This window comes from Cynocephalus volans, chromosome 6, assembly GCF_027409185.1.
Source record: "Cynocephalus volans isolate mCynVol1 chromosome 6, mCynVol1.pri, whole genome shotgun sequence".
Classification (NCBI taxonomy): domain Eukaryota; kingdom Metazoa; phylum Chordata; class Mammalia; order Dermoptera; family Cynocephalidae; genus Cynocephalus; species Cynocephalus volans.
Window position 1 is genome coordinate 112869982 of NC_084465.1, and position 22687 is coordinate 112892668.

The window sequence follows — 22687 nt, forward strand, 5'->3', positions numbered from 1 at the left end:
TAAGGATCATAATAATAATCTTGGCATGAGGTTGGCACTCCAAGCACCATGCACCTGTGGGTCTGGGTCCTTTGTGGTCAGACCAGCATGCACCCAGGGGATACTGGAACCTGAGTGACAGGCAGCAGAACCCAGAGTGGCTCCAGTTACAGTGAGGCCTCGTGTTGTGAAGATGAACAAGATACTGAATATAAAGCTAGTGACACAAAATGAGCTCTCAATAAATGCTTTTGCTTGCAGTTTTACCATGACTTTGGCAGGTACACATGTGCTGTTGTGCTTCGTGAGGACATCGGGAGACACGGGGATGTCTCAGCAGCCACTTACCCTGGGTTCCCAGCATTCCCATGCAGGGAAGCACTGAAGGAAGAGACACTGGCCCTTTAATACACAAGTGCTGGAGGGACCCACTTCTCTGTTCACATTTCACCTTCCTTCAGCCCCAGGGAGACTGGCTAGGTCAGATGGCAGCGTTTCCCATGAACTTGTCTCTCACCCAGCCAGTCCCCACCGACACAGGGCCATTTCCCTTACTACACACACAGCTCAAGCCACAGCAACTTCATGCAGAAGGAAGCTGTGGCAACTATAAAAGGAAGTTTCCTGCTATAACTCCAACAAAACAGAGAACCAGTGACTGAGTGCAGGAGGCAGACAAAGGCCAACCCATCTCTGGGGGACACAAGACTCCTTGGTTGGGTGGCTTTGACTGCAGGAGTCCCCATATGGTCAAGGATGCTTCCACCCAACATTCCCTCCCCCTCCCCTGCACTCAGCATCAGACCCCCCACATCACAATCTGATGGCTTTCCCATTTTCTCTCACACAGGCATCTTCCCTCAAAGAATCTTTACACAGTAATCCTGTCTTGGCATCTGCTTCTCAGAGCACCCATTTCCTCAGAAAGAGACTTTGGGCTCTTGGCTACCACCACCCCTCCCCTGACACCCATGACCTATGTGTAGACAACTCAATGCCACAGGATGCACCTTATAAAGGGAGTGCTGGGGTATCCAGAGGGCAGAGGAACCAACTCTTTCTGGGAGCCTAGAAGGTCAAGAGAGGAAAAGAAATGGTGGCAGCTGAGGAGAGCCCCAAAGTAGGAGTGGGAGGGAAGAGGCAGTCCTAACAGAGAAGTTGCGTGACATAGGGTGTGTGGGGACCCCACAAGTTCAGTATGGCCAGAGTGTAGACAGGCACAGCGCAGCAGTACAAGATGAGGCTGGAGAATGGCAGGCCACCTCGAATGCCCAGCTAGAGACTTGGGACTTTATCCCATAGGCAACAGGGAGCTGAAAGTTTTGAGCAGCTGAGTCAATTGACCACACTTGCGGTTTCAGAATGATTAAATGGGTTAATATTAAAGGCTAAGAGAGCGGTTAGGAGACTACTGCCTGGCAATAGGTCATTTTTCTCTTCCCACACATTTAATGAGGAAGGAGTCAGAATATAATCGTTTTTATGGTGCTAAATTTTACAACCAAATAATGCTTTTACTTTATTGTTTTATTTTAAGTTTTATTTTCTAGCATAAAAAAGCTTCTAAAATTAATCTTCTCTCTGTCTCCCAAAGCCAGGGCCCAACAGGCCTTCCTCTGGGAGACACACCCAGGGATGCCCCCCTTCCCAGCCAGATCCTTTCTTACCCAACCCACAACCTTCCTCTCGCCCTCTTAGTCCTGTACCCAGCAACCCCCAAGAAAATGCCCACGCTGGTACCGGTTGCCAGAGGTCCCAGACACTTTCACACACAGCAGCAGCAGAACAGCCTGGAGAGTACATGGCCCCAGACCACCACCTTCCCTTAGGACTGAAAGGGAGCAGCCTTCAGTCCCACCTGCCTAAGTACCCAAAGGCCTCTCCATCGAGGGAGGAGGAATTCTCAATCTGGGCCTCAATGGTTACACCAGAGCCCAAGAAATGGGCCTTTCAGCTAAAACCAAAGGAGGCATAAACCAGCAAGCAGGCAGTGAAGGGCCAATTCCAGGAGATCTAGTGGGAACCTTCTATTATTCTCCACAAGCAGCAGGGTCCAGAGGGGGGTTAGCAGCAGGCTCTTTCTCTTGGGTGGCAACCTGGGGGGGGGGTTCCTCAACGTCCAGGACACTCAATACACATATTCCCGAAGGAAAGGGAGATAAGTTGAAGGTTGGTTTATTCACCCAGCATAGGTTCTGGTGGTTTGTAAATGTCTGTTGGATGAAGGAATATATTTGGGTCTATGCCTCGATCTGCACTGATGCTGGCCAGGCAGGCGGGGATGCTCTGAGTGAGTGGCTCGCCCTTCGTGATCGCACTTGTGACCAGAAACGGCAGCACCTGGGAACCTGTTAGAGATGCAGACTTGCCCCAGACCTACTGAATCGGAAACTCAGCAATCTGTGCTTTAACAAGTGACTGTCAAGGGCTTCAAAAGGTGACTGGATGCATGCTCAAGTGGGAGAACCGCTGAGTGAAAGGGCTTTCAGGATGGTGGGTCTGGAGCCCCTGTCCCCAGGCCAGGAGGAGGAGGGATTGAGCTCAGAGGTCCCTCAGAGGTCCCTCAGTCTACAGAGTTCTCAAGCTGATCCCCTCAATCCCCCCCCACACCAAGCCTGGCCCCTTTTCCCTCCCTCCGTCAACCTCAGTTTCTTCCTGGAAACCCTGGGGCCTACTGGTTCCCAAACCCAGATTTCCTCACTGACCTGATTCCAGATCTCCCTTCCGCACCAGGTCCTGTTCACAAGGTCATCCTGACCCCTCACCAGCATTCCCCTGTCCGTGCCAACCTCACACTTCTCAGAACTGGTGGAGACCCCAATCCCCAGCCCCCCGCCCCCCACCCGTCTCCCCCAGCCGTCAGGACCCCGCACCCCTCCCCGACCCCGCGAGGCTGCTCAGGCCTGCTCGCCCTCGGGCCGCACGAGCAGCAGCGGCTGGGCGTTCTTGCCCTTGTCGTGCCAGCACACGTCGAAGAAGGGGTACACGGGCCCGGGCAGGCGCTCGTGGAAGGCAAAGAGCAGCACGAGCCCGTCGGCGTCGCTGGCGTCGTAGAAAGAGAGGACTCCGTCGCCGAAGCTCAGGTAGAGGCCAATGCGCGACGGCCGCCTGTCGGGGGTGCGCAGCGGGCGCGGCTCCTTGGCCTCCACGTGCGCCTCCAGGACCTTACCGTCGCGCAGCCCCAGCAGCCAGAGGCCCTGCGAGGGCACGGGGTGCAGCCGGCCGCGGCGACTGGCCTCGGCCGCAATCACGCCAAGCGCCCAGCGCGGCTTGTCGCCCACCTCCACCTCCCAGTAGTGCTCGCCGTCGGAGAGCAGCTGGTGCGCCACCACCGCCACCGCCTTGTCGAACTGGCGCGGGTCCTCTCCGGCCGGCGGCGCCTTCTGCTCCAAGCACTCCACGCGGCGGCCCGAGGGGGACAGCACCAGGCTCGGGTGGGCCGAGCTCGGGTCAAACGTCAGTTCCTCCAGCGCTGCCAAAGACAATGGTCAGGCACCTGCGTTTTTGCCTCCCTCGAGCCTTCTCCCAACCAGCTCATGGGCCAGGCTTGTCTCCTCTTAATCCTCCCGACATCTCTGGGAGGTGAGCCTCTTTCTGCTCATTGGCTTGGGCCAAAGATCACACCTCTCTTAGCTTGGGTCAGCTCAGCTGTGAAAGAATCACCTGCCTCCAGGGTTGTGGGAAGGACTGAGTTGATACAAGACTGTGACTCACCAATCTGAAGCCCAGAAAAGACCCAACACACAAGGACACAGAGCGGGAGACAGTCAGGAAGCCTGGTCCTCAGTCAGTCGACCCAGTCTCTGGACCTTACTTTTCTCTTGAATAAAGCGGGGGAACCTCCATCCCCACCTCCCCCAAGGCAGTAGGGGCTTCTCCAGCCACATATGTCCTGGAGCTCTGGAACCTGCAGCACCCGATGCACTCTAGCTCTTGGGAGAGCAGGCTGAGCCCTTGCACCTCCCCAGCCACAGGTCACCAGAGTCAGTGTCTGACCGAGGCCAGTCCCCAGGACTCCAGGAGCTCTGTAGATTCTAATTGAAGACTGACCCAGCCAGCAGGAATTATCATCCCCACTGGCCAGTGAGGGGCAGGGATTGGCCCAAATATCAAACAGGAAGTCAGTGGCTCAAATACAGGTCCCAGCCTCCCATGCCGCCAGCAGCAGCAGCCCTCCGGCAGCCAGCAGCATCCTCTCCGGGTCAGCCACCCACTCAAAGTTCCTCCTCTGAACATAAGTAGGGGGCTGCCAGGAGCTGGGAGGAGCCCAGAGGTAAAGGAGCAATGTGTAACGTCTTCCATGACCTTCCCAGTTGGGATTGGGAGGCCTCTCTATGTGCAGCTGGGGCCTCCCACCAACTACACCGTTACACATGCAAACCCAGGGTCAGTCCCTCCCAATACCTGGCATCAGAGCCCGGAACATCTTCCTCCACACCTGGAATTTAAAGTCATCTGAGATAACAGGCAGCTGGATGTCCAGACGGGCGGGCGGGGGTGACTCTGCCAGGATCTTCTGCAGCCTAGGGGTGGGGAGGTGAAGGGCAGGTGTTTGTGACAGGGGGAGGGCAAGAGGAAGTTCCCGAGGACAGGAGGACAAGGGCTTGGGGGAGGGGGTTCCAGGATCCTCCCACATCATACCCCTGCTTAAAACTCTGCCACTAGAGTTTCAGTTTCTGGAGATGGGTGGTGGTGATGGTTGCACAACGTGAATGTACTTAATGCCACTGAACTTAAAATATACATTTTCAAATGTGTTGTATGTATTTTACCACAATTTAAAAAATAAAAAATCCTCTGCTGGGATAAGGTCAGCCCTTCCCAATTGCTCCCACCTGCCACGCCAGCTTGATCTTCTGTCCCACATACCAGTCTTTGCACTGCTGTTTCACATGTCTGCAATGCTCTTCCCCCAGCTCTTTACCTAGCTAACTCCTATTCACTCCTCCAGGGTCCAGCGCAAATGTCCACTCCTGTGGGAAGCCTTCCCTGACCACCCCTTTCCCTCCACAGCAGCACTGAGCACACAATGATGCCTATGTACCTGCCCACATGTGCTCCAACCACCAGTCTGGGAGTACCCTGAGGGTAAGGACCTGGTCTGGATTGTTTCTGTGTCAATACAAAGTGCAGGGAAATGGCAGTGGACTGGACTGGGGGTGTGCAGGTACATTGTGAGTAGAGGGTAAGCCAGCTGGGGTCCCTAAAAGACTAGGGCAAGTTGGGCAATAGGGCAGGGCAGATTGATCTCACCTGCTGGTCACCAAGCAATACTTCTGGAGAGAGAAAAAAAGAGAATGGAGGTGAGACAAGCAGGGGACACTGGGGACTTCTGAAGATGGGGTAGACAACTAGGAGTGCTGAGTGTGGGGTCAGGAAGAATCGGAAAAGCCAAAAGAAACTCAGAACTCAAGGCCACGTTTAGCCCTTTCCCTTTGTGTGAATTAGAAAGAAGTACCCTTTCCCCAAGAATCTCTAATTCCACCTGTTAGAAGATGGTCCTAATAAATATACACATCTACAATGTCTATGATATGAATGGTGCCCACTTATAGTACACTTGTGCAGTACCCAACCAAACAACCACACAGCAGTCTTGAGCCCACCCCTCCGACATGTGTGGCCCTCGCTCATCCTGCCTTTCTCTGGTCCTCGGGGTCCCTGCCTGACAAGATGAGATCTCTGGGGCCAGAGCCATGGCCGAGGGGCAGGGAGAGGAGGTCACCCAGTGCTCACCATGAGGAACTCAGTCTGTGGCTTGTCGGCCACCTCCTCCAGCACCTTTTCCATCTGCCGCAGCTGCTCCAGGTAAGAATTCAGGCTCCCTAGCTCCCGCCGCAAGGCGACCCCGGCCTCGCCCCGCACACGTTCTGCCTCGCGGTCCAAAGAGCCCTCCAGTGCAGCCAGGAACACCCGCATCTTACCCAGCTGCTCCCCCACAGCCCCCCGGAACTGACGCACTGTCTCCTGCAAGGGAAGGGGGATGGCAGACAGGAAAGAGTACTTCACTGGGGACCCCCAGCCTGGGCCCCCAGTCCCTAGGCTCTGCCGTGCTGATCCCCTCACCTCCACCTCTGCCAGCTGATGCTCCAGCACGGCCACACTCTTCTCCTTGCGCATGCACGCCTCCTGCAGCTGCAGCTTCTGCTGTGGGAGCTGCGTCTGCAAGGCGGGGCATAAAGAAGTGTTGCTGATGCACCCACCCCAAACCCACACCTCCCACCCTAAACCTGCCCTCTGTATCTATCCCTCAATGCCAGCTCTTCCTCCACCCATGTTCCCTCCCCAAACCCACTTGCATGCCTCCAGGCCCTGGCCAGTACTGGTCCTGAGGTCTGATGCCTTCCCCTCCCATTGTCGGTTTTGTTAACTCCTCCCTGGCCTTGCCTTTCCTGATCCCATCCCCTTAGCGGTCAGCCCCCCAGCATAGGTCTTTGTGAGGATGACAAACACATCACCAGACAGGCGAGTACAGAGGTTGGCACACAGCGAAGGATGTGTGAAAGAAGAAACGCCACCTCCCCCTGTTCCTGGTCTTCCCCCCTTACTTAAAAGCAGAACATCAGCCTCAGTCAGCCTCATGCCCAGTCAGCCTCCCTGCACACCATGGGCTTTGGGGGCGGACAATTGCCCCCTGCCTTGACCAAACAAACACACCTGTGGGCTGGATCCTACCCAAGCCCTGTCAGTTTGTGATTCCTGAAATGCAAGTACGGAGGAACTCCTGACAGCTCCTGCCAAAACCACTTCTTTGCTGGGAGGTGCATGGCCCTGGAATCAGTTCTATTCCTGCCTTTATGGCTTCCAACCTCAGTTTCTGCTGCCTCTGCAGAGTGGGAACAGCAATCCCCACCTCAACAAATTGGCGCCACCCACTCTCCCAGGGTAAACTGGGGGACCCTCTAGGCAGTATTTGCCGAAGAGTCTCCGCCCAGCAGGAGGCACAGGGTTGGACCATGGACTCCCCTGGCAGACTGCCAGGTAAGTCTCCCCAGGACGTCCTCCCGGGCGGCGGCCACCTGCTGTGGGACAGGACAGGCTTGTGGCTCACAGCGCGGAGCTTTCTGAAGCTCAGAGGAGGCAGGGCTGAGCCATGGGGGGAAAGCGCGACGCCATCCTGGAGGCGCTGGAGAACTTGACCGCGGATGAGTTGAAGAAGTTCAAGCTGAAGCTGGGGGCCGGCGCGGCTGCGCCAGGGCTTTCGGAACATCCCGCGGGGGGCGGGGGGGTGCTCGGGCCGCTAGAGGCCGTGGACCTCACTGACAAGCTGGTCGCCTTCTACTGCGAGGAGTACGGCGCAGAGCTCACGGCAGTCGTGCTGCGTGACATGGGCATGCAGGAGGAGGCGATGCGGCTTCAGGGGGCTACGTGAGTCCCCAGCGCTGGCGGACCCATTCAACCACTCCGAGTCTGGCACATGGCTCGAATCCAACCCCTCTTCCTCGCCGAAGACCCAGGAGTCTGGTCCTGCCCCAGAGCCTTCCTGTCCCTCTCCTCCATCAGGCTCTCTCCTGGGGTCCCCTTCAGACTTCTGGCCGGCCCCTCCCTGCGGCTTAGGGTTGGGCTGATGCGGACCCTGACCGGCTGTATCTCTCCCCACCTGCCCCCTTTGAGGTCCCTGGGCCGCCTGGCTCTCATTTCACGGGTTCTGCTCTCTCTTCGCAGATAAAGACAGGCGCGGTTGGGAGTTCTGGAGCGATCAGCAGAGGTGAGCCTGGGCTGGGAGGGATCCTGGCCATGGGATGCCACCCTGTCCAGGGCTGGGCGACGTCGGCCAGGACCGGGCTGGACTGAACGAGGCAGGAGCGGGAGAAACTGTGAGGCTGGGCCCCTGAGGAAGTCTGGGGCCTCGAATACCGGCCTGAGGACGGTGATTTATCTCCTCCAGGAGACTGGGGGCAAGGAGTGGCGCAGCGCCCGGCGCACACTAGTCGCAGAGGACGATGGCAGCACCTTCACCGCAAGGACCAAGGACCCCTCCAGGCCCAACCTCCTCCCTTCCTTGCACCTGCCTTTTATTCTTCCACAGCCCAATAATTATTTCATGACACACCTTCCTGGGTCTGTGTGGACACATACCAACCGGTAGCTAAGTGTGTGATTTGCCACACGTATGACATGTTCGAACCAGTGCATGCCTGCGTCTGCATTCGCCAATGTCTGGGTGTCTTTGCTGGGCACGCGAGGGGAACCTCAGGGCGCGCACAAGTGTGTATGGGTTTTCGGGGCATGCAGGACTCCCAGTTCCAACCAGAGAAACAGCGTGGACTGGACTGCGCACGGAAGCGCAAGCCCAGGCGTGCCTTGCCCTTTCCGCCTCCCTGTCTGTTAGGCCCCACCTCGCGACTGTCGGGCCGGCTCGAGTTCGGCAGCTTCAGGGGCGCGTGGGCCTCAGCGGAGCAGCTCTGACACAACCGGACAGCCCCGCCCAGGCCGCCTGGCCGCCCCGAGCCCCGCGCCTCTAGACTAAAACGGGGACCTGCGCCACACAGACGCGCCAGCCCGACAGGACCAACCAGCACACCAAAGCGCCCGCGCGCCCTGGGCGCTCAGTCCGCCCTCCTCCAGGCTCCGCCCCCAGCTCGTCAGCTCTGCCCCCGGCTCGTCAGACTCCGCCCCCCGCATCTCCAGGCGCGCTCCAGAGGCTGAGGCTGGGGAGTCTGGGTTCGCGCAGCGCCCTCTTGCGGGACCCGCCCTCGCGCGGTTCTTCAGGCTCCCCTCTTTGCCAGGCTCCGCCTTCAGCTCCTCGGACCACCTTCCCTGGCCGCCGCTTTGTCCCACTCGCGTCCCCCGTAACTCCAGGCACCCATGGGCCTCCAAGCTCAGAATCTGAGCCAATGCATTGGCCTCTACATCGGCCAGACCCCACCCCATCCAACAATCCCATCCGACCTCGACCCCCGCTGGGTCCCGCACCTTGAGGCGCGCATGAGCCTCGGCGGCGGGCAGCAGACGGTGGCCACGGTGGGAACCTAGCGAGGCGCACACGCCGCACACGAGCGTGCGGTCTTGCTCGCAGTAGATGCTCAGTGGGTCCAGGTGCTCCTCGCAGTGGCCCTGCGGCACCTGCGCCAGCCCCTCCACTAGGCGTGCCAGCTGCAGGTTGGTGCTGAGAGCCTGCGGCCGCGTGGGTGCCTGGCAGCAGGGACAGGGCACTGTGCCATCCTCCGCGGGCTCTCCTGCCACGCGGCCCAGGCAGGCGCGGCAGAAACTGTGGCCGCACTCAGCCGTCACGGGCGCGTCGAACAGCTGCAGGCACAGCGGGCAGGACAGCTCCTGGTGCAGGAGGCCGGGCGCAGCCGACATGGCGGGCCTGGGTGGAGGAGGGGTCGGTCAGGAGGCACGGTGGGGCCGCGCTCCCAGCCCGGGCCCAACCTGGGTCTGCGGCCCAAATGGAGAAGCCCCAGCCTGTAAAGACCTCACATCCCATGCTGAAAGGCACTCTGGTTCTGGCAAGAGGGGAAGGGGGACTCGGTCTCAGGCCCAAAGGCAGCCTCAACTGCAGGCCCCAGCCCCAAAAATATACCTGTGAGGGTACCCTCCAACCCCAGCTCCTAAACACAAGTCTGGGTTCCAAACACGATTTTACCCACTGTCCTTGCCCCTGTCTTAGCCCCAGGCCTCAGCCTCTGACACGGGCATTAGCCTCAGCCCCAAATCCAAATTCTCCATAGCCCTCATCCCCAGCCCTCCTCTCTCCCACATCACAGGATCCCCAGCTCTCCTCTCCCCTACATCTCCAGGCCCACAGGACTCACAGGGCTGGTTGCAGCTCTTAGGCCAAAAGAGACTCCCAGGAGGACAAGTCAGGGTCAGTCCTCACCGTAAGGAGATGAGAGACGTGTCCAAAGACAAGCGAGAGGCAAGTAGCAGGCTCAGAGCAAGGACAGAGGACTTACAGGAGCAGCTGGCAGTAGACACCGCCAGTGGTGTGCACACGTGAACAGTGGACAGACCCTCCCAACTGAGCCATGGCCCCAGGACTATATTTAGCTGCCCTGCCCATCCCCTCCCATCACTTCTGGAAACCGTTCTAAAAGTGAGGACTGAGTAGTCAGCCAGCAGGCATCACATATCAAGGCCACCTGTCCTGGCCCATCCACTGTCCTCTCCCCTGCCCTGCCAGACCTCAGAGCCAGTGGGTAGAGCCTCCCCGACCACAGAAAAGAGAGAAAATTAGGCAGGGTTAGTCTCTCCTTTCTCCCCCACTTCCACACTCTCTGGTCTCCTGCCTCCTTGCCTGTGGCCTGTCTCCAGTTTGTCACCCACTCAATCCCCAAGCTTATAGCTCAGCAAAGTCACACACAGTATTATGCCCACCTGCAGGAGGGCAGGACCTCACCCACCCTGAAGGCTTTCTTCTCCCAGAGTTTAGGGGAGGGTCTTTTCTATGTTGGTCTCTCCAGTGCCCAGCACAAGCCCTGGGGCACAGTGGGCCTCCCTAAATACTTGGAGAATGAATGAAAGACAGTTAAATAAATGAATGAACTGAGTCCAGAGCCTGCAGCCCTGGGAGCCTCAGGCCTTCCCATATGCTTATCTTTTAAATCTCAGTTAAAATTTCATTCAGAATAAAAATCAAAGTCCTCGCTCACCCTGGCCCTTGCTCACTCCAGCCTCAGGGACTTTGTACTTGTTGTCCCCTCTGCCTGAAACTCTTTCAAACCCAGATGTTGCACAGCTGCCTCTCTTCCTCCCTCAGATAGTTACTCAGTGTCTCCTTTTCAGTGAGGCCTTTCCTAACTCCCTGATTTTAAATCTCGTATCTCTCCATCTCCCTCCCCTGCTTTATTTTTCTCCATAACATTTATTACCATCTGGGGCTGGTTGGTTAGCTCAGTTGGTTAGAACATAGTGCTGATAACACCAGGATTCAGGGTTCGATCCCTGTATGGGCCAGCTGCCAAAAAAAAAAAAAATCAAAAACATTTATTACCATCTGATATGCAATACATTTTATTTGTTTGTTTCTTATCTGTCTCCTCCTGCCAGAATATAAATTTTGTTTATTCCTTCTCTCCAGCTTACAATAAAGTATACAGCACACAGTAGGTACTCAATAAGCACTCAGTGAATGACTAAACATACAGACTCGGTCCCTCTCATTTGGCCTCTCAGTCTCTCTCTCAGCTGCCTCAATCTTTACCAAGTTTTGCTCACTCCTCTCTCCACCACTCTCTGTCTCTCTGAGTTTCTGTTTCTGTTGCAGTCTTAATCTCCCCTTTGGACTCCCTCTTTGCCTCTTTCCTAGGTTTTTGATATTCATTTTTTTAAAATTTTATCCCAAATGTGCACATGAGACATACTGGATCGGAGTCAGATTTCTTACTAAATAACTCAGTAAGTAATGCATGCTTTGGGCCTCTTTGGTCGTAGGGTGATGTGAGGGGAGTCAGGTCAACTGTCCTATGTGAGTGACCAGATACTCCACAGGTGAGCAACAAGGAAAAATTATTTTCCCTGCTTATGAAGGGGAAGGAGGCAGCTGTCCCCCTCCCCTCCTTAAAGGTCTCCTCCTTACTTCAACACTTTGGTAAGTAAATAAAATCTCCCCAGGAGCCAGGTAGCCCCTTGCAAGTCTGGGTTTTATGACAAATCCTAGGACTAGTCTCTGTTTTCTGGGGCTCACTGCCTCTTGCACTGTGCCTGTTGATGGCACAAGCTTACTCTGGCCTGGTTAGGAAGATAGCAACTCCGGAACTCCTGGCACCTTGGGAGCTCCACCTAGTGACCTTGTTCAGGCTGTAACCATTAGGTCCTCTCAGGAAGAGAAAAGTTTTATTATTCTTTTAGATCAGAGCAATTACCTATACAAATGACTATCGATACAATTCTCATGGTATGTGAAAAGTATGAGAAAGCTAGTGCTCTCTACCAGGACACAAAGAAATCCAGGGAAGTTTTATTTCCCTGCTCTCTTTATGTCTAAGTCTCTGATTTCTTCTCTGCCATTTTTGATGGCTCAGACTCAGCCTGAGTTTGGGTTAGCAACAGGAAGGGGATGGGGATGAGGGTATATCTGGAGCTAGTCTCTGAAGCCACAAGCCACTTCACTTAGACTCAAAAACTTAACATCCAGAAACTATATCTCATCTGGAGTTTCCATCACTGCCATATTAAGGCTAAAGGTTATGGTCACTCGACTGTCATTCATAGGAGTGTGTATCCAGGACAGGGAGGTGACAGTCAATTCACTTCTCTGCAGATGGGCTAGGTCTGGCCTCTGACCCCTCAAAGGGACATTGATTGACTTCAGCAAGTTGGAGGACAAGAAGGGTCAAGAAGCTATGTCCAGGGGAGGAGAGGGTGAGAAACTAGTGTTGCTGACCTGAAGACCAAGCTCTACGAGGTCCCTGGGACCCACAGAGCTCAGAGAGGACAGACTTTAGCTCGTCCTAAGGGAGAGCTTCCCAACAGCTGGCGCAATAAGTGCCTTGAGAGGTGAGAGCTCCTCATTATTGGATGTATGCAGACAGAGGCCAGAAACCCCCCGGCGAGGGCTGCTACAGAAGCAGGTCCCAAATGTTAACATCGCAAGGTCATGCTGGGTGCCCCCCAGGGAAAATCATCTACCCCTCTGGGCTTTAGCATCTTCAGCTACAATATAGGATAAGTAGGATAATAACATCATCCCTGTCAGGGTGTCACGAAGATTAAACTAGATAATATGCCAAATAAACAGTGACAATGTGCTGGCACCCAAGGGCTTAGAGAGCAGTGACTGCCACTACTAGGTTCAAATCCTGACTTTGCTATTTCCTTGTAGTGGGACCTTGGGCAAGACACTTAATCTAATTTCTTCATCTATAAAATGGGAATCGTGTAAGGATTTTTATCAAGACTATTGGGTTATTACAAAGATTCAATGTTAACTCTTATAAAGCTTTTAGAACAGTGCCAGGCCCATAGAATATGTTCAATAAAGGTTAGCTATTAATATTACTACAATTATTATTACTAATTGTTCCAACAAATCCACCCAATAATCCCTAAGGTCAATAGCATCATCCCCACTTCACAGATTGGGAAACTGAGGCTCAGAAACTTTATCAGTGACAAAAGCACTTACTATGTGTCAGGGCTGTTCCAAGCACTTCTCAATCCTTAACTTGTTTAGGACTCATAACAACACTATCACTGTTCCTGTCTTACAGGGAAGCTATGAGGCAAAGAGAGATAAAGTAACATGCCCAATGTCCTGACAGTCTGTGGTCCTTCTGGCCCCAGGAAGAGCAATCTTGCTCCAGCAACCAGAGTTACTTTGTTGGGGATGGAGGATGTCACACCCAGAAGGTTTCTTTTTTCACCACCACCCCACCCCTGCCACCAGGAGGTATATTACCTCCACCAATTGCTCTGGCTCTTGTCCATGGGGGCAATGGTGAGCCTGAGCTGAGACATGAAGGTTCTCTCTTGCCAGGAGTCAAAACTCAGAACTCTGAACACCTCATGCAGAAGAAAGGGGGTCAAAGGAAAAGGAAGTACTGGGGCTTCCCAGAGAGTGTCCAAGGCTCCCCACCTCCTCGGGAGGAAACCACCATGGCAGCCTCCAGGAATCAGCAGGGTCTGCCCCTTTGGGCAGACCTTTGGACGTAGGATGATGTTGGGGAGCCAGGTCAACTGTCCTATGTGTCACTGCCTGTATTCGTCCATTTCTGTTTCTTATAACAGAATTCCTGAAACTGGGTAATTTACAAAGAAATGAAATTTATTTCTTACAGTTATGGAGGCTGGGAAGTCCACGGTCCAGGGGTCACATCTGGTTAGGGACTTCTTCTGGGTGAGAACTCTCTACAGGGTCCCAGGGCGAAGCACATTATCACATGGCAAGAATGGCAAGAGCTAGAGAGCTAACCTTCTTGCTCTCCTTATAAAGCCATCAGTACCACACCCATGACAACCCATTAAACCATCAACCCATTTCTCCATGAATGAATCAATCCATTTGCAAGGATGCAGTCCTCGCCATCCAATCATCTCTTAAAGGCCCCACCTTCCCCCACCATACTGGGGGTTAAGTTCCAACATGAGCATGAGGGTACATGCAAACCACAGCACTGCCCTACTCAGAGCCCTGACTTTCCTGTGGGCTGGTGAGGCAAGCACATCATTGACCCATGACCCAGAAGTGGGGCCATGACTTCCCTAAGTCACACAGCTAGCAGATAGAGTCTGGGAATCAAATCTGACTGGTTCTGACACCCCTCAACTCCTGCTTTTCCCACTATTCCATATCTTGTGAATGTGGGTTGTAAGTTCTAGAGATTCTGCAAATAGGAGGAAGTTAATATCATCACTACTATTATTGCAACATCTGCCTTCCTAATGGTGTTTCCAGACAGTCTGGAGGAGACATATATCTTCCATATACATAATCTCTCTTCTCAAGCAATTCATCGTTTTTTTGTTTGTTTGTTTGGCGATTGGCCAGTAAGGGTATCCGAACCCTTGACCTTGGTATTATCAGCAGCACACTCCAGCCAAGTGAGCCATCAACTGATTAGCTGTCAGTTTTCCTCAAAATCTGTCAAATTTTGAGGGCAGAGTGAGACTTCAGGGCTATTGGCTGGAATTTGGGCATAGGAGTCAGATGAACATGAGTTCGATCTCTGTTTCATCAATTACTAGCACTGTAGGCTTCCAGAGTAATTACTGAAAACCTGTTTTCTCCTCTGTAAAGTAGGGATAAATATACATACCTCATAAGGTTACTGGGAGAATGAAATGAGATTATGTATGCTAAGTACCTAGAAAATGTATCAAAAAATGGAAGCTTAATAATAAGACAGTAATTGTCATGGGGTGGGCAACTAGTACACTTAATACAATATTTTAGAACAAAACAGATTCTCCAAAAACTTTGTTCCCTTTGGCGTTCAGAATTTACAGTGTGCTTAGAACACATCCACCTGCCAAAAGGTGACACTGAGCTCCAGCCTGCCACTGCTGCAGGAGTGAGGCTTCCCATTCTGCAAGAGGAATGGCTGCATTACCCCAACCCCCTGTCCCCTGCTTCCACGTGACATCTCACCAAAGTGCTAACACTTGCTCTGAGGTGGTCAGGTGACAATCACAGCCGGGAGCTTGCTGTCTCAGTCTAAATATATGTGTCAGTAGGATGTGACTGGGATCGGCTGCCAGGGGCAAGCTGGGCCCAAAAGGAAGGGCCCTGGGTGGTGATACCAGAAACAAGCGAAGGGGGACAGCATCACGCCACCGTGACCCACATGCTCCTTTACCACCAGGAAGGAGGAACCTACCTGCTCCTCCTGGACATCACACACACACTCACACACTCTCCCCTAGGTGCATTTTCCTGCAGTCCCAAAGGTTCAGTTGAAATGTGTCACATTGGTCTTACTCAAAGCAAAGGTCACCCAATTCAAACAAGGGCTCAAGAGATGCAGTGGGAAGGCCACATGGCAGAGGGCATCCTGCTCTGTGTAGAGGTTTACTCTGGCAATCATTTTAAAAATTCCAAGAACCAGGGCCGACCCCGTGGCTCACTCACTGGCTGAGTGCGGTCACAAAAAAGGACAAAAAAAAAAAAATTCTAAGAATCAAATGCCCAACGCTTTTAATGATCACCTTGGACCAATCCTTCCACCTTTCTGAGCCTGCCTGCTCATTTTTAAAATGGGGTACCATTCCCTATCTCAAAGTGATAGTTGTAAGGCTTAGAAATAATGCACGTGAAAGGTCACAGCTTAAAGAAGGGCTCAAATTATTTCTATTATTTCTTAGAAAAGGTGACTCCTGGGCTGGCCAATTAGCTCAGTTGGTTAGAGCATGGTATTGGTAACACCAAAGTCAAGGGTTTGAATCCCCAAACCAGCCAGCCACTACAGAAAGGATTTTTTAATTAAAAAAAAGAAAGAAAAAGGTAATTCCTGATGAGTGTCAGAGAACAGGCAGGAACTCACCAAGTAGACCAGGAGGGGAAAAGGGGCCAAGCGGAAAGCACATGCAATGTGTGCAGACCTCCCGAAGCCAGCAGGGTGGAAGGTGAAGCTGAAGAGGTTGGCAAGGAAATTGAAAGCCAAGCCAAGGAGCTTGGACTTGATTCTGAGGGCACCAATGAGTCATCAGAGGTTTCTGAGCAGGGAAGGGGTAGGATCGTATGTGTGGGTTAGGAAGATGTATCCTTCTAGCCACAGTGCACAAAATTAATTGAAGATTCTGGAAGCACAGCAACCAGTGAGGAGGCATAATAAAAATGCCATAAGCCAAGGAATACCAGCTCTTGACCACAAGTGCTGCCCACAGTGAGAATGTTGGCATATAGCTTGCCCAGCTCGTGTGGGGAGCACACCACAAGGATGGGGAGCAGGGCCCTGCCACAGTCCTGGATGCTCTTGAATACATGCTGCAAGCAGCACAGCCTCACTCATTCCTCCACTCAGCAAATCTTTACTGAGCACCTACTATGTGCCAGCTACTCTCTTGATGCCAGAGATTCAGCAATGAACAAGACAAACAAGGTCCCTAATTCTCGTGGAGTTCACATTCTAGGATGCCCAATAAATGCATAAACGTATAGTGTGTCAGGGTCATATCACTAGAAGGGATGATGATTGCTACAAGCCAGCTGAGAGGGAAAAATGGATTCCCAATACCCACCTAGGAAGTAGAGCCAGGATTCAAATGAAGTACTCTGTGACTTCAAGTCCATGGACTTTCAGCTCCTGGAAGCTGCCTCTCTTAGAAGAGCCTGTATGTAAGGCATACCTTCCAGTTACTGGTATCCTCCCTTCAGCCACAAGACCCATTCATTCATTATTCATTCTAGAAATATTGAGCAGCTACTATCTGCCAAGCACTGATCTGGATGCTGAAGATATATCAACGTTCTGGGCAGGTGGGACTTACAGACTGGCAGGGAAGAGTGGTGCAAATAAGTACACGGCATTAGTTAGCTATGAGAGCAGAGAATAAGTAGTGGGTGTCATGAACTAGTCTAGGAAGGACTCTAAGCCTAGTCTCTCAGAGGAGGTGACATTTAACTTGAGACCTAAGGTCTCAAGCATTTGTCAGGCAAAGAGGGAAAAGATTTCAAAGTCAAGGGAACAGCATGTGCAAAGGCTTGGAGAGGCAAAGGAGCCTGGCACGTTTGAGGAACTGAGAGGCCAGTGTGGCTGCAGCTCAGACATGGAAGAGAGAAGCAGGGTGAGGTGCAAAACAAGGCTGGAGAGGTCACCAGCAGGCCCTTCCCAGCCATGTTAAGAGCATGTTAGGGGCTGTGAGCACAGCACAGGCTCCAGTGCCATCCTTTTATCTGCTCTTCTGGGCCAAGCCCCCTGGGCCCAGAGTGCAGGCTCTCCACCCAGGGCTTTCCCTGCAGGTAAGAATTTTCTGGCTCCCCTAGAAAGCACTTGGCAAGGTTTCAGGAGCCATCAGATAAGTCCATGTTGTGTTGGAATATTTACTAAGTGGCTGAGTATTATTCCCATTTACAGACAATGAAATTGAGGCTAGAGGAAAAAAAGCAGTTACTCTCTACCCTTTTTTGCACCTCGTTTCTCCCCAGTACATAGAATTTGGAAAGCTTCAGGGTTCCAGCTGTTATGATTCTAAGACTCTATGACATGTGAGAGAGGATCCTAAGGTACAGGGATTTCAGGGTTCTAAAATTCCAAGATTCCTAAGCCTTGGCGTTCCAATAAACTCGGTGAGCGCGAGCCCAGGTTCCTGGTCTGTGCTAGCTGGTGCAAACCCAGAGATGAAGGAGCCGCCCATGAGCCCCTCTCTGCGTTGTCTCCTGGGTCCCACTCCACAGACCAGCTAGAGGACAAGACCCTGGCGTCTCCCGATGGCCGGGGTATAAGTCCGGAAGCCTGGTGAGGGCAACGCGCTGGGGCGGAGACGGGAGTCTGCGGGAGGCGGGGAGTCGCGGGTCCCGCCCCGGAGCAGACTTCCTGGTGGGCGGCAGCCCGGGTGAGAGGCGGCGGCGGGGGATCCCTGAGCCATGGCGGGCGCGCGCGACGCCATCCTGAAGGCGCTGGAGGACCTGACAGCCGACGAGCTCAAGAAGTTCAAGCTGAAGCTGCTGTCAGTGCCCCTGCGCGACGGCTACGGGCGCATCCCGCGGGGGACGCTATTGCCCTTGGACGCCGTGGACCTCACCGACAAGCTCGTCAGCTACTATCTGGAAGCCTACGGCGCCGAGCTCACAGCGCTCCTTCTCCGCGACATCGGCATGCAGGAGACGGCGCGGCAGCTGCAGGAGACCGTGCTCGACGGTGAGCGCGCCCCAGCGTCCCCTCATCCACCCCGAACTCCCCGTCCTCCCCCTTCCGCTTTCTGTTTCTCCGGTGGGGGGAGCTCCTCTGGTGGGGTTTCCCTGGCTTGGCCCTAAATTTGTTATCCCTACCCAGGGAACCCCAACTCCAGAGACCCTGAAAGCACGGTAGGAAAGGAAGGGGACCGATTCCCACTTTCTTTCATCTGTAAATTCCGGGAGGGGGGAGGGAAGTATTAGGCCTCCTGGCTAGCTTAACATCAGCACAGCCATGTTAAGCAACTTTCCCCCTTTCTCCCCCTCCCCTTTCCCTTTTCTGCTCCAGGAACTGAGCAGCGAAATTCCTCTCCTGGGAAGGGGTAAACGTACATGACCGTTAACATCAAAGGAATGTCTTGTGGGCTGCAGTAGCCGGCTTCAGGCTGGAGCGCTTTGCGCTGATGTGGTAGCGACACTAATTAGAAGCCTATGCCCTAACCGACCAGGTGTTAGCAGACTACAAGGGCTATATCACCTTGCATACCACTGATTTTGAAGTTGCCCATTACTCTGCCAGAACCTTCAAAGGCTTATAAACCCCTGCTTTCCTTTGTTGGGGGGAACTGACCTGGCTCAGTCTCCCCTCCACGTTAGTGGAATAAAGCTTTTTGGCTGAAATGGCACCTGGCTCAGGTCTCTCTCTCTCCCTTTTCTCCGTCTCACCGAACCTAACAGGAAAGGGACCACTTGACTAATTTTCTTACAGGCCCTGGAGCCGAACCAGCCAGGATCAAGGCCCTTCCTCAGATGGCAGCCAAGACTGGTGAGGTCTCCACACCCAACCTCACCTGCCTGAACAGTCTTCTCCAGCCCCATCCCACCACACCCCTGCACAGCTGTTATCCCAGATCTGTTGTGCCAGAGCAGTGCTTGGGTCCCTGCCCACACAAACTCACACACTTCCCTGGGCAGGAAGAGTGGTGGGGGAAGAAAGGGAGACAGTTAAACTTATCCCACTACATCTGGAGCCCCAGCGAGCTACCCCACTGCAGCCCCAGCCCTTAGGTTTGTATTCAGAGGAATTTCTGAAGAAAGCAGGGTACCTACCACAGGGACAAGGCGCCAACACGCACTCTGGGCGCTGGCTCATCTGTTCTCCCTTCCACCCCCAGGACTGCACTTTGTGGACCAGCACCGGGCAGCACTCATCACGCGGGTTACAGACGTCGATGGGGTACTGGACGCCCTGTATGGGAAGGTACTGACTGAGGAGCAGTACCAGACAGTGCGGGCGGAGACCACCAATCCAACGAAGATGAGGCGGCTCTTCAGCTTTGCTCCAGCCTGGAACCTGACCTGCAAGGACCTGTTCCTTCAGGCCCTGAGGAACACCCAGCCCTACCTGGTTGCCGACCTCGAGCAGAGCTGAGGTGCCTTCCCCAGCAACAGCCCCACATTCAGCCCCTAGCAGTTCCAGCCAACTCACCCAGATGCCGAATTTTTTATACGCAATAGATGAAAAACCAGTTTGTACCTGTGTGTTTTGCCCACTTCCAGCTTGGAAAGCAGGTGCATGCACAGAGCTGTTTCCAAAGGCTGCGCCAGCTCAGGGAAAGCTCTGGTTTCACTGTTCGTTGAGCATCAGGCTAACCAAATGCTTCCTCTGTTCTTCCTGCCTCACAGTCATCATGGAACAGTTCTTTTTGGTTTACTATTTGGTGGCTCCTCCAGTACTACCTCAAAAGGTCTGCCCTTGTGGCCAAGCCTAAAGGTTAACATGGGAGCTTCCAGATAGTTGAACACATGGAGGTTCCCGGAGGGTGGCGACCCCAGGGAGGGCATGGAAGTTCCACGCCCCCTTCCCCCTACCTCTCCCTATTCATCTTCACCTGTAGCCTTTGTAATATCTTTTATAATAAACCAGTAAGTGTAAGTGTGGGCTTCCCTGAGTTCTGTGAGCTGCTCAAGCAAACTAATCAAACCCAAGGAAGGGATTATGGGAACCCTGATTTATAGCTGGTTGGTCAGCAGTTCCAGAGGCCTGGACTTGTGACTGGCATCTGAAGTGGGGGGCAGTCTTGAGGACTGAGTCCTCCACCTGTGGGACTTGATGCTATCTACCTTAAGATTGTGTCTGAGTTAAATTGGAGGACACCCACAGTTGATGTCTGCTAAAGAACTGCTGGCTTGCTTGCTAGTGGGGAGAAATCCACACACATCTGGACACAGAAGTTGGTCTTCTGTGTTGCTTGTGGCTGAGTAAGAGCATAGAGGAAAAAAACACTAGTCTGTGTTTTTTTCCCACTCACTCACAGACTGGTGTCAGAATCAAGAGTTTGCTACAGTGGCCCTGACTCACGGAAACATGTGGTTTGGGAAAAGTGTAAATGGATGGGGGATAAGGAACTCCTGGGTGGCCACATGGTCAACCATGGTATGGAGCCAGAGCCATGCTACTCTCAGTTTCTAAAGGTAAAAGCTACCGGTGGAACTTGAGATGGATCCAACTCCTAGGGAGTTGGTTCACTGGATGCATAAGAAAACACAAATACGAAAAAAGGAAAATATTCAATCCCTTGGTTATTGTCTGTAATAACTTAAATTAAAGTAAAAGACAGCACTGGGTTGGGCCTTGAGGTTGGACCAAGCTCGTGTTTCAGGAAGTCTGAGCTTAGGCCACTAGCCTCAAAGCTGCCCCCCAAGGAAAAAGTTATACAGGAATAACAAAGTACCTCTAAGACCTCTGGTTACCAAGAAAGTAGTCAGTATGGGGTGATGGAGTTTGGATGTTGTCCCCTCCAAAACTCATGTGGAAAGTTGATCCCCAATGAGGCAGTGTTGGAAACTGAGTCATGGGGGTGGATCCCTCATGAATGGATTAATGCTCTGTGGGGGAGGGGGAATTAATGAGTGAGTTCTCACTCTATTAGTTCTCATGAAAGCTGGTTGTTTAATAGACCCTGGCACCTCCTCTTCTCCTCTCTCTTGCTTCCTCTCACCATGTGATGTGCTTGTACCTGCCAGCTGCCTGCCACTTTCTGCCATGACTAGAAGCAGCCTGAGGCTCATGCCAGATGCAGCTGTCCCAGATCGTAAGCCAAATAAACCTCTGTTCTTTATATATTACCCAGTCTCAGGTATTTCTGTTATAGCAACACAAAACGGACTAATACATGGGACAAGGGCAAAATCAAGAAACTACTGAAACCAGAGTATTGTGTGAAGGAACTGTTTCACTTTGTAGATCAGTATCATCAGCTCCTTGAGAAGCCTTTACTAATATGGGTTTGGTTTTAAATGCTACAGAATAGAGAAGTATGTTTGGGTTGATGAAAGACTCACAACTTACTATGGAACAATCAAAGATGTCTGTACATGATCCAGACACAGGAGTAAATTCCCAAGGGGCAGACAACCTGGTGAACTGGATAAAAGCCACAAAAAATCTTTTACCCTGAGAAGGGGGACTGCCCAACTCCCCCTATGAATGCCAAGTATGAAGTATCCCAGAAGCAGCAGTTGATATGCTTCATATGCAAGCCATGTGGGACTGGCTTTATGATGGCTGGGATATTCACCAAATGAATATGCCCATTACCCAGGTCATGGTAAATGCCGTGGTTAAGAGGGCCCCTTTAGCATGTGCACCCCATGTAATCTTACTGCTGCAAAACAGACCTACAATCAGGGAAGCAATACCAAGTTTGCTGTTTCAGTTTCCCCTCATGGGTTTTACAGATGCTAATAAAAACACTAAGATAATAAGAGAATGGGAAAAGGTAGGAGCTCGAGAGTCAAAGGAGTCACCCCAGGAAGGTGGAAATTTTTTAACTGTTACTAAAAACTAAGGTGAATAAAGAAAACTGATAGGTGTGAAACTAAGAGGAAAAAGGAAGGAGAAGTCACAAGACTCATCCCACCAGGGTAGAAACCTTAAGATGGTTATTAAGAAATGGAATGAATAAAACAGAGATTGATGGGATTAAAACAAAGTTGGGTTTTTTTTGTTTTTTTAAAAAAGATGACTGGTAAGGGGATCTTAACCCTTGACTTGATGTTGTCAGCACCATGCTCACCCAGTGAGCTAACTGGCCATCCTATATACGGATCCGAACCCGGGGCCTTGGTGTTATGAGCACCACACTCTCCCGAGTGAGCCAGGGGCCGGCCCTAAAACAAAGGTCTTAATACAACATTACTGAAGGGTGGGTGGATCAAAGCCCCTGCTGGTGCCCCAACATAAAAGGGTTCCAAACAAGTTTGCTGTATTTACCCCACTGTGAAGGAGTGTGAAGGCAGAAGGGCAGAGATTACAATGAAAAAGCTGACCAACAATTGCCTGGAACAAAGTTCAAACAGATAAATCAAGATAAAGATTAACAGGCAAGGGCCCCTGGGCTCAACCCCCTGCTACAGAACCAAAGCCTTTTGTACTAGAGAGTAAAACGGACTGGAGGTGGAAAAGCTCTGGGGACTAAAATAAAAATGAGG

The 22687-nt window shown here is 52.6% G+C and overlaps 3 protein-coding genes across 6 annotated transcripts; 2 read left to right on the forward strand and 1 right to left on the reverse strand.

Annotated features, from left to right (window-relative positions):
• Positions 1 to 1408: 1408 nt before the first annotated feature.
• Positions 1409 to 9929, reverse strand: TRIM72 (tripartite motif containing 72). 2 transcript variants are annotated; one of them, XM_063098668.1, is made up of 7 exons: positions 9803 to 9929; positions 8896 to 9292; positions 6046 to 6141; positions 5716 to 5946; positions 5233 to 5255; positions 4384 to 4502; positions 1409 to 3451 (listed from the first exon to the last, which is right to left on the reverse strand). In XM_063098668.1, exons 2-7 carry the CDS (start codon positions 9283 to 9285, stop codon positions 2877 to 2879), a joined length of 1434 nt encoding a protein of 477 aa, XP_062954738.1. In that variant the 5' UTR covers positions 9286 to 9292; positions 9803 to 9929; the 3' UTR covers positions 1409 to 2876. The 2 variants fall into 2 exon arrangements, with proteins under 2 accessions (XP_062954738.1, XP_062954737.1); XM_063098667.1 differs by having other exon boundaries at positions 9738 to 9929.
• On the forward strand, positions 7073 to 7351 carry PYDC1 (pyrin domain containing 1). The gene has a single exon (XM_063098632.1). It carries the CDS (start codon positions 7073 to 7075, stop codon positions 7349 to 7351), a length of 279 nt encoding a protein of 92 aa, XP_062954702.1.
• Positions 9930 to 17909: 7980 nt separating the features above from the next.
• LOC134380515 (apoptosis-associated speck-like protein containing a CARD) lies at positions 17910 to 21288 on the forward strand. 3 transcript variants are annotated; one of them, XM_063100487.1, is made up of 3 exons: positions 17910 to 18218; positions 18963 to 19019; positions 19369 to 21288. In XM_063100487.1, exons 1-3 carry the CDS (start codon positions 17945 to 17947, stop codon positions 19623 to 19625), a joined length of 588 nt encoding a protein of 195 aa, XP_062956557.1. In that variant the 5' UTR covers positions 17910 to 17944; the 3' UTR covers positions 19626 to 21288. The 3 variants fall into 3 exon arrangements, with proteins under 3 accessions (XP_062956557.1, XP_062956558.1, XP_062956559.1); XM_063100488.1 differs by lacking the exon at positions 18963 to 19019; XM_063100489.1 differs by lacking the exons at positions 18963 to 19019; positions 19369 to 21288 and adding an exon at positions 18543 to 18790.
• Positions 21289 to 22687: the final 1399 nt, after the last annotated feature.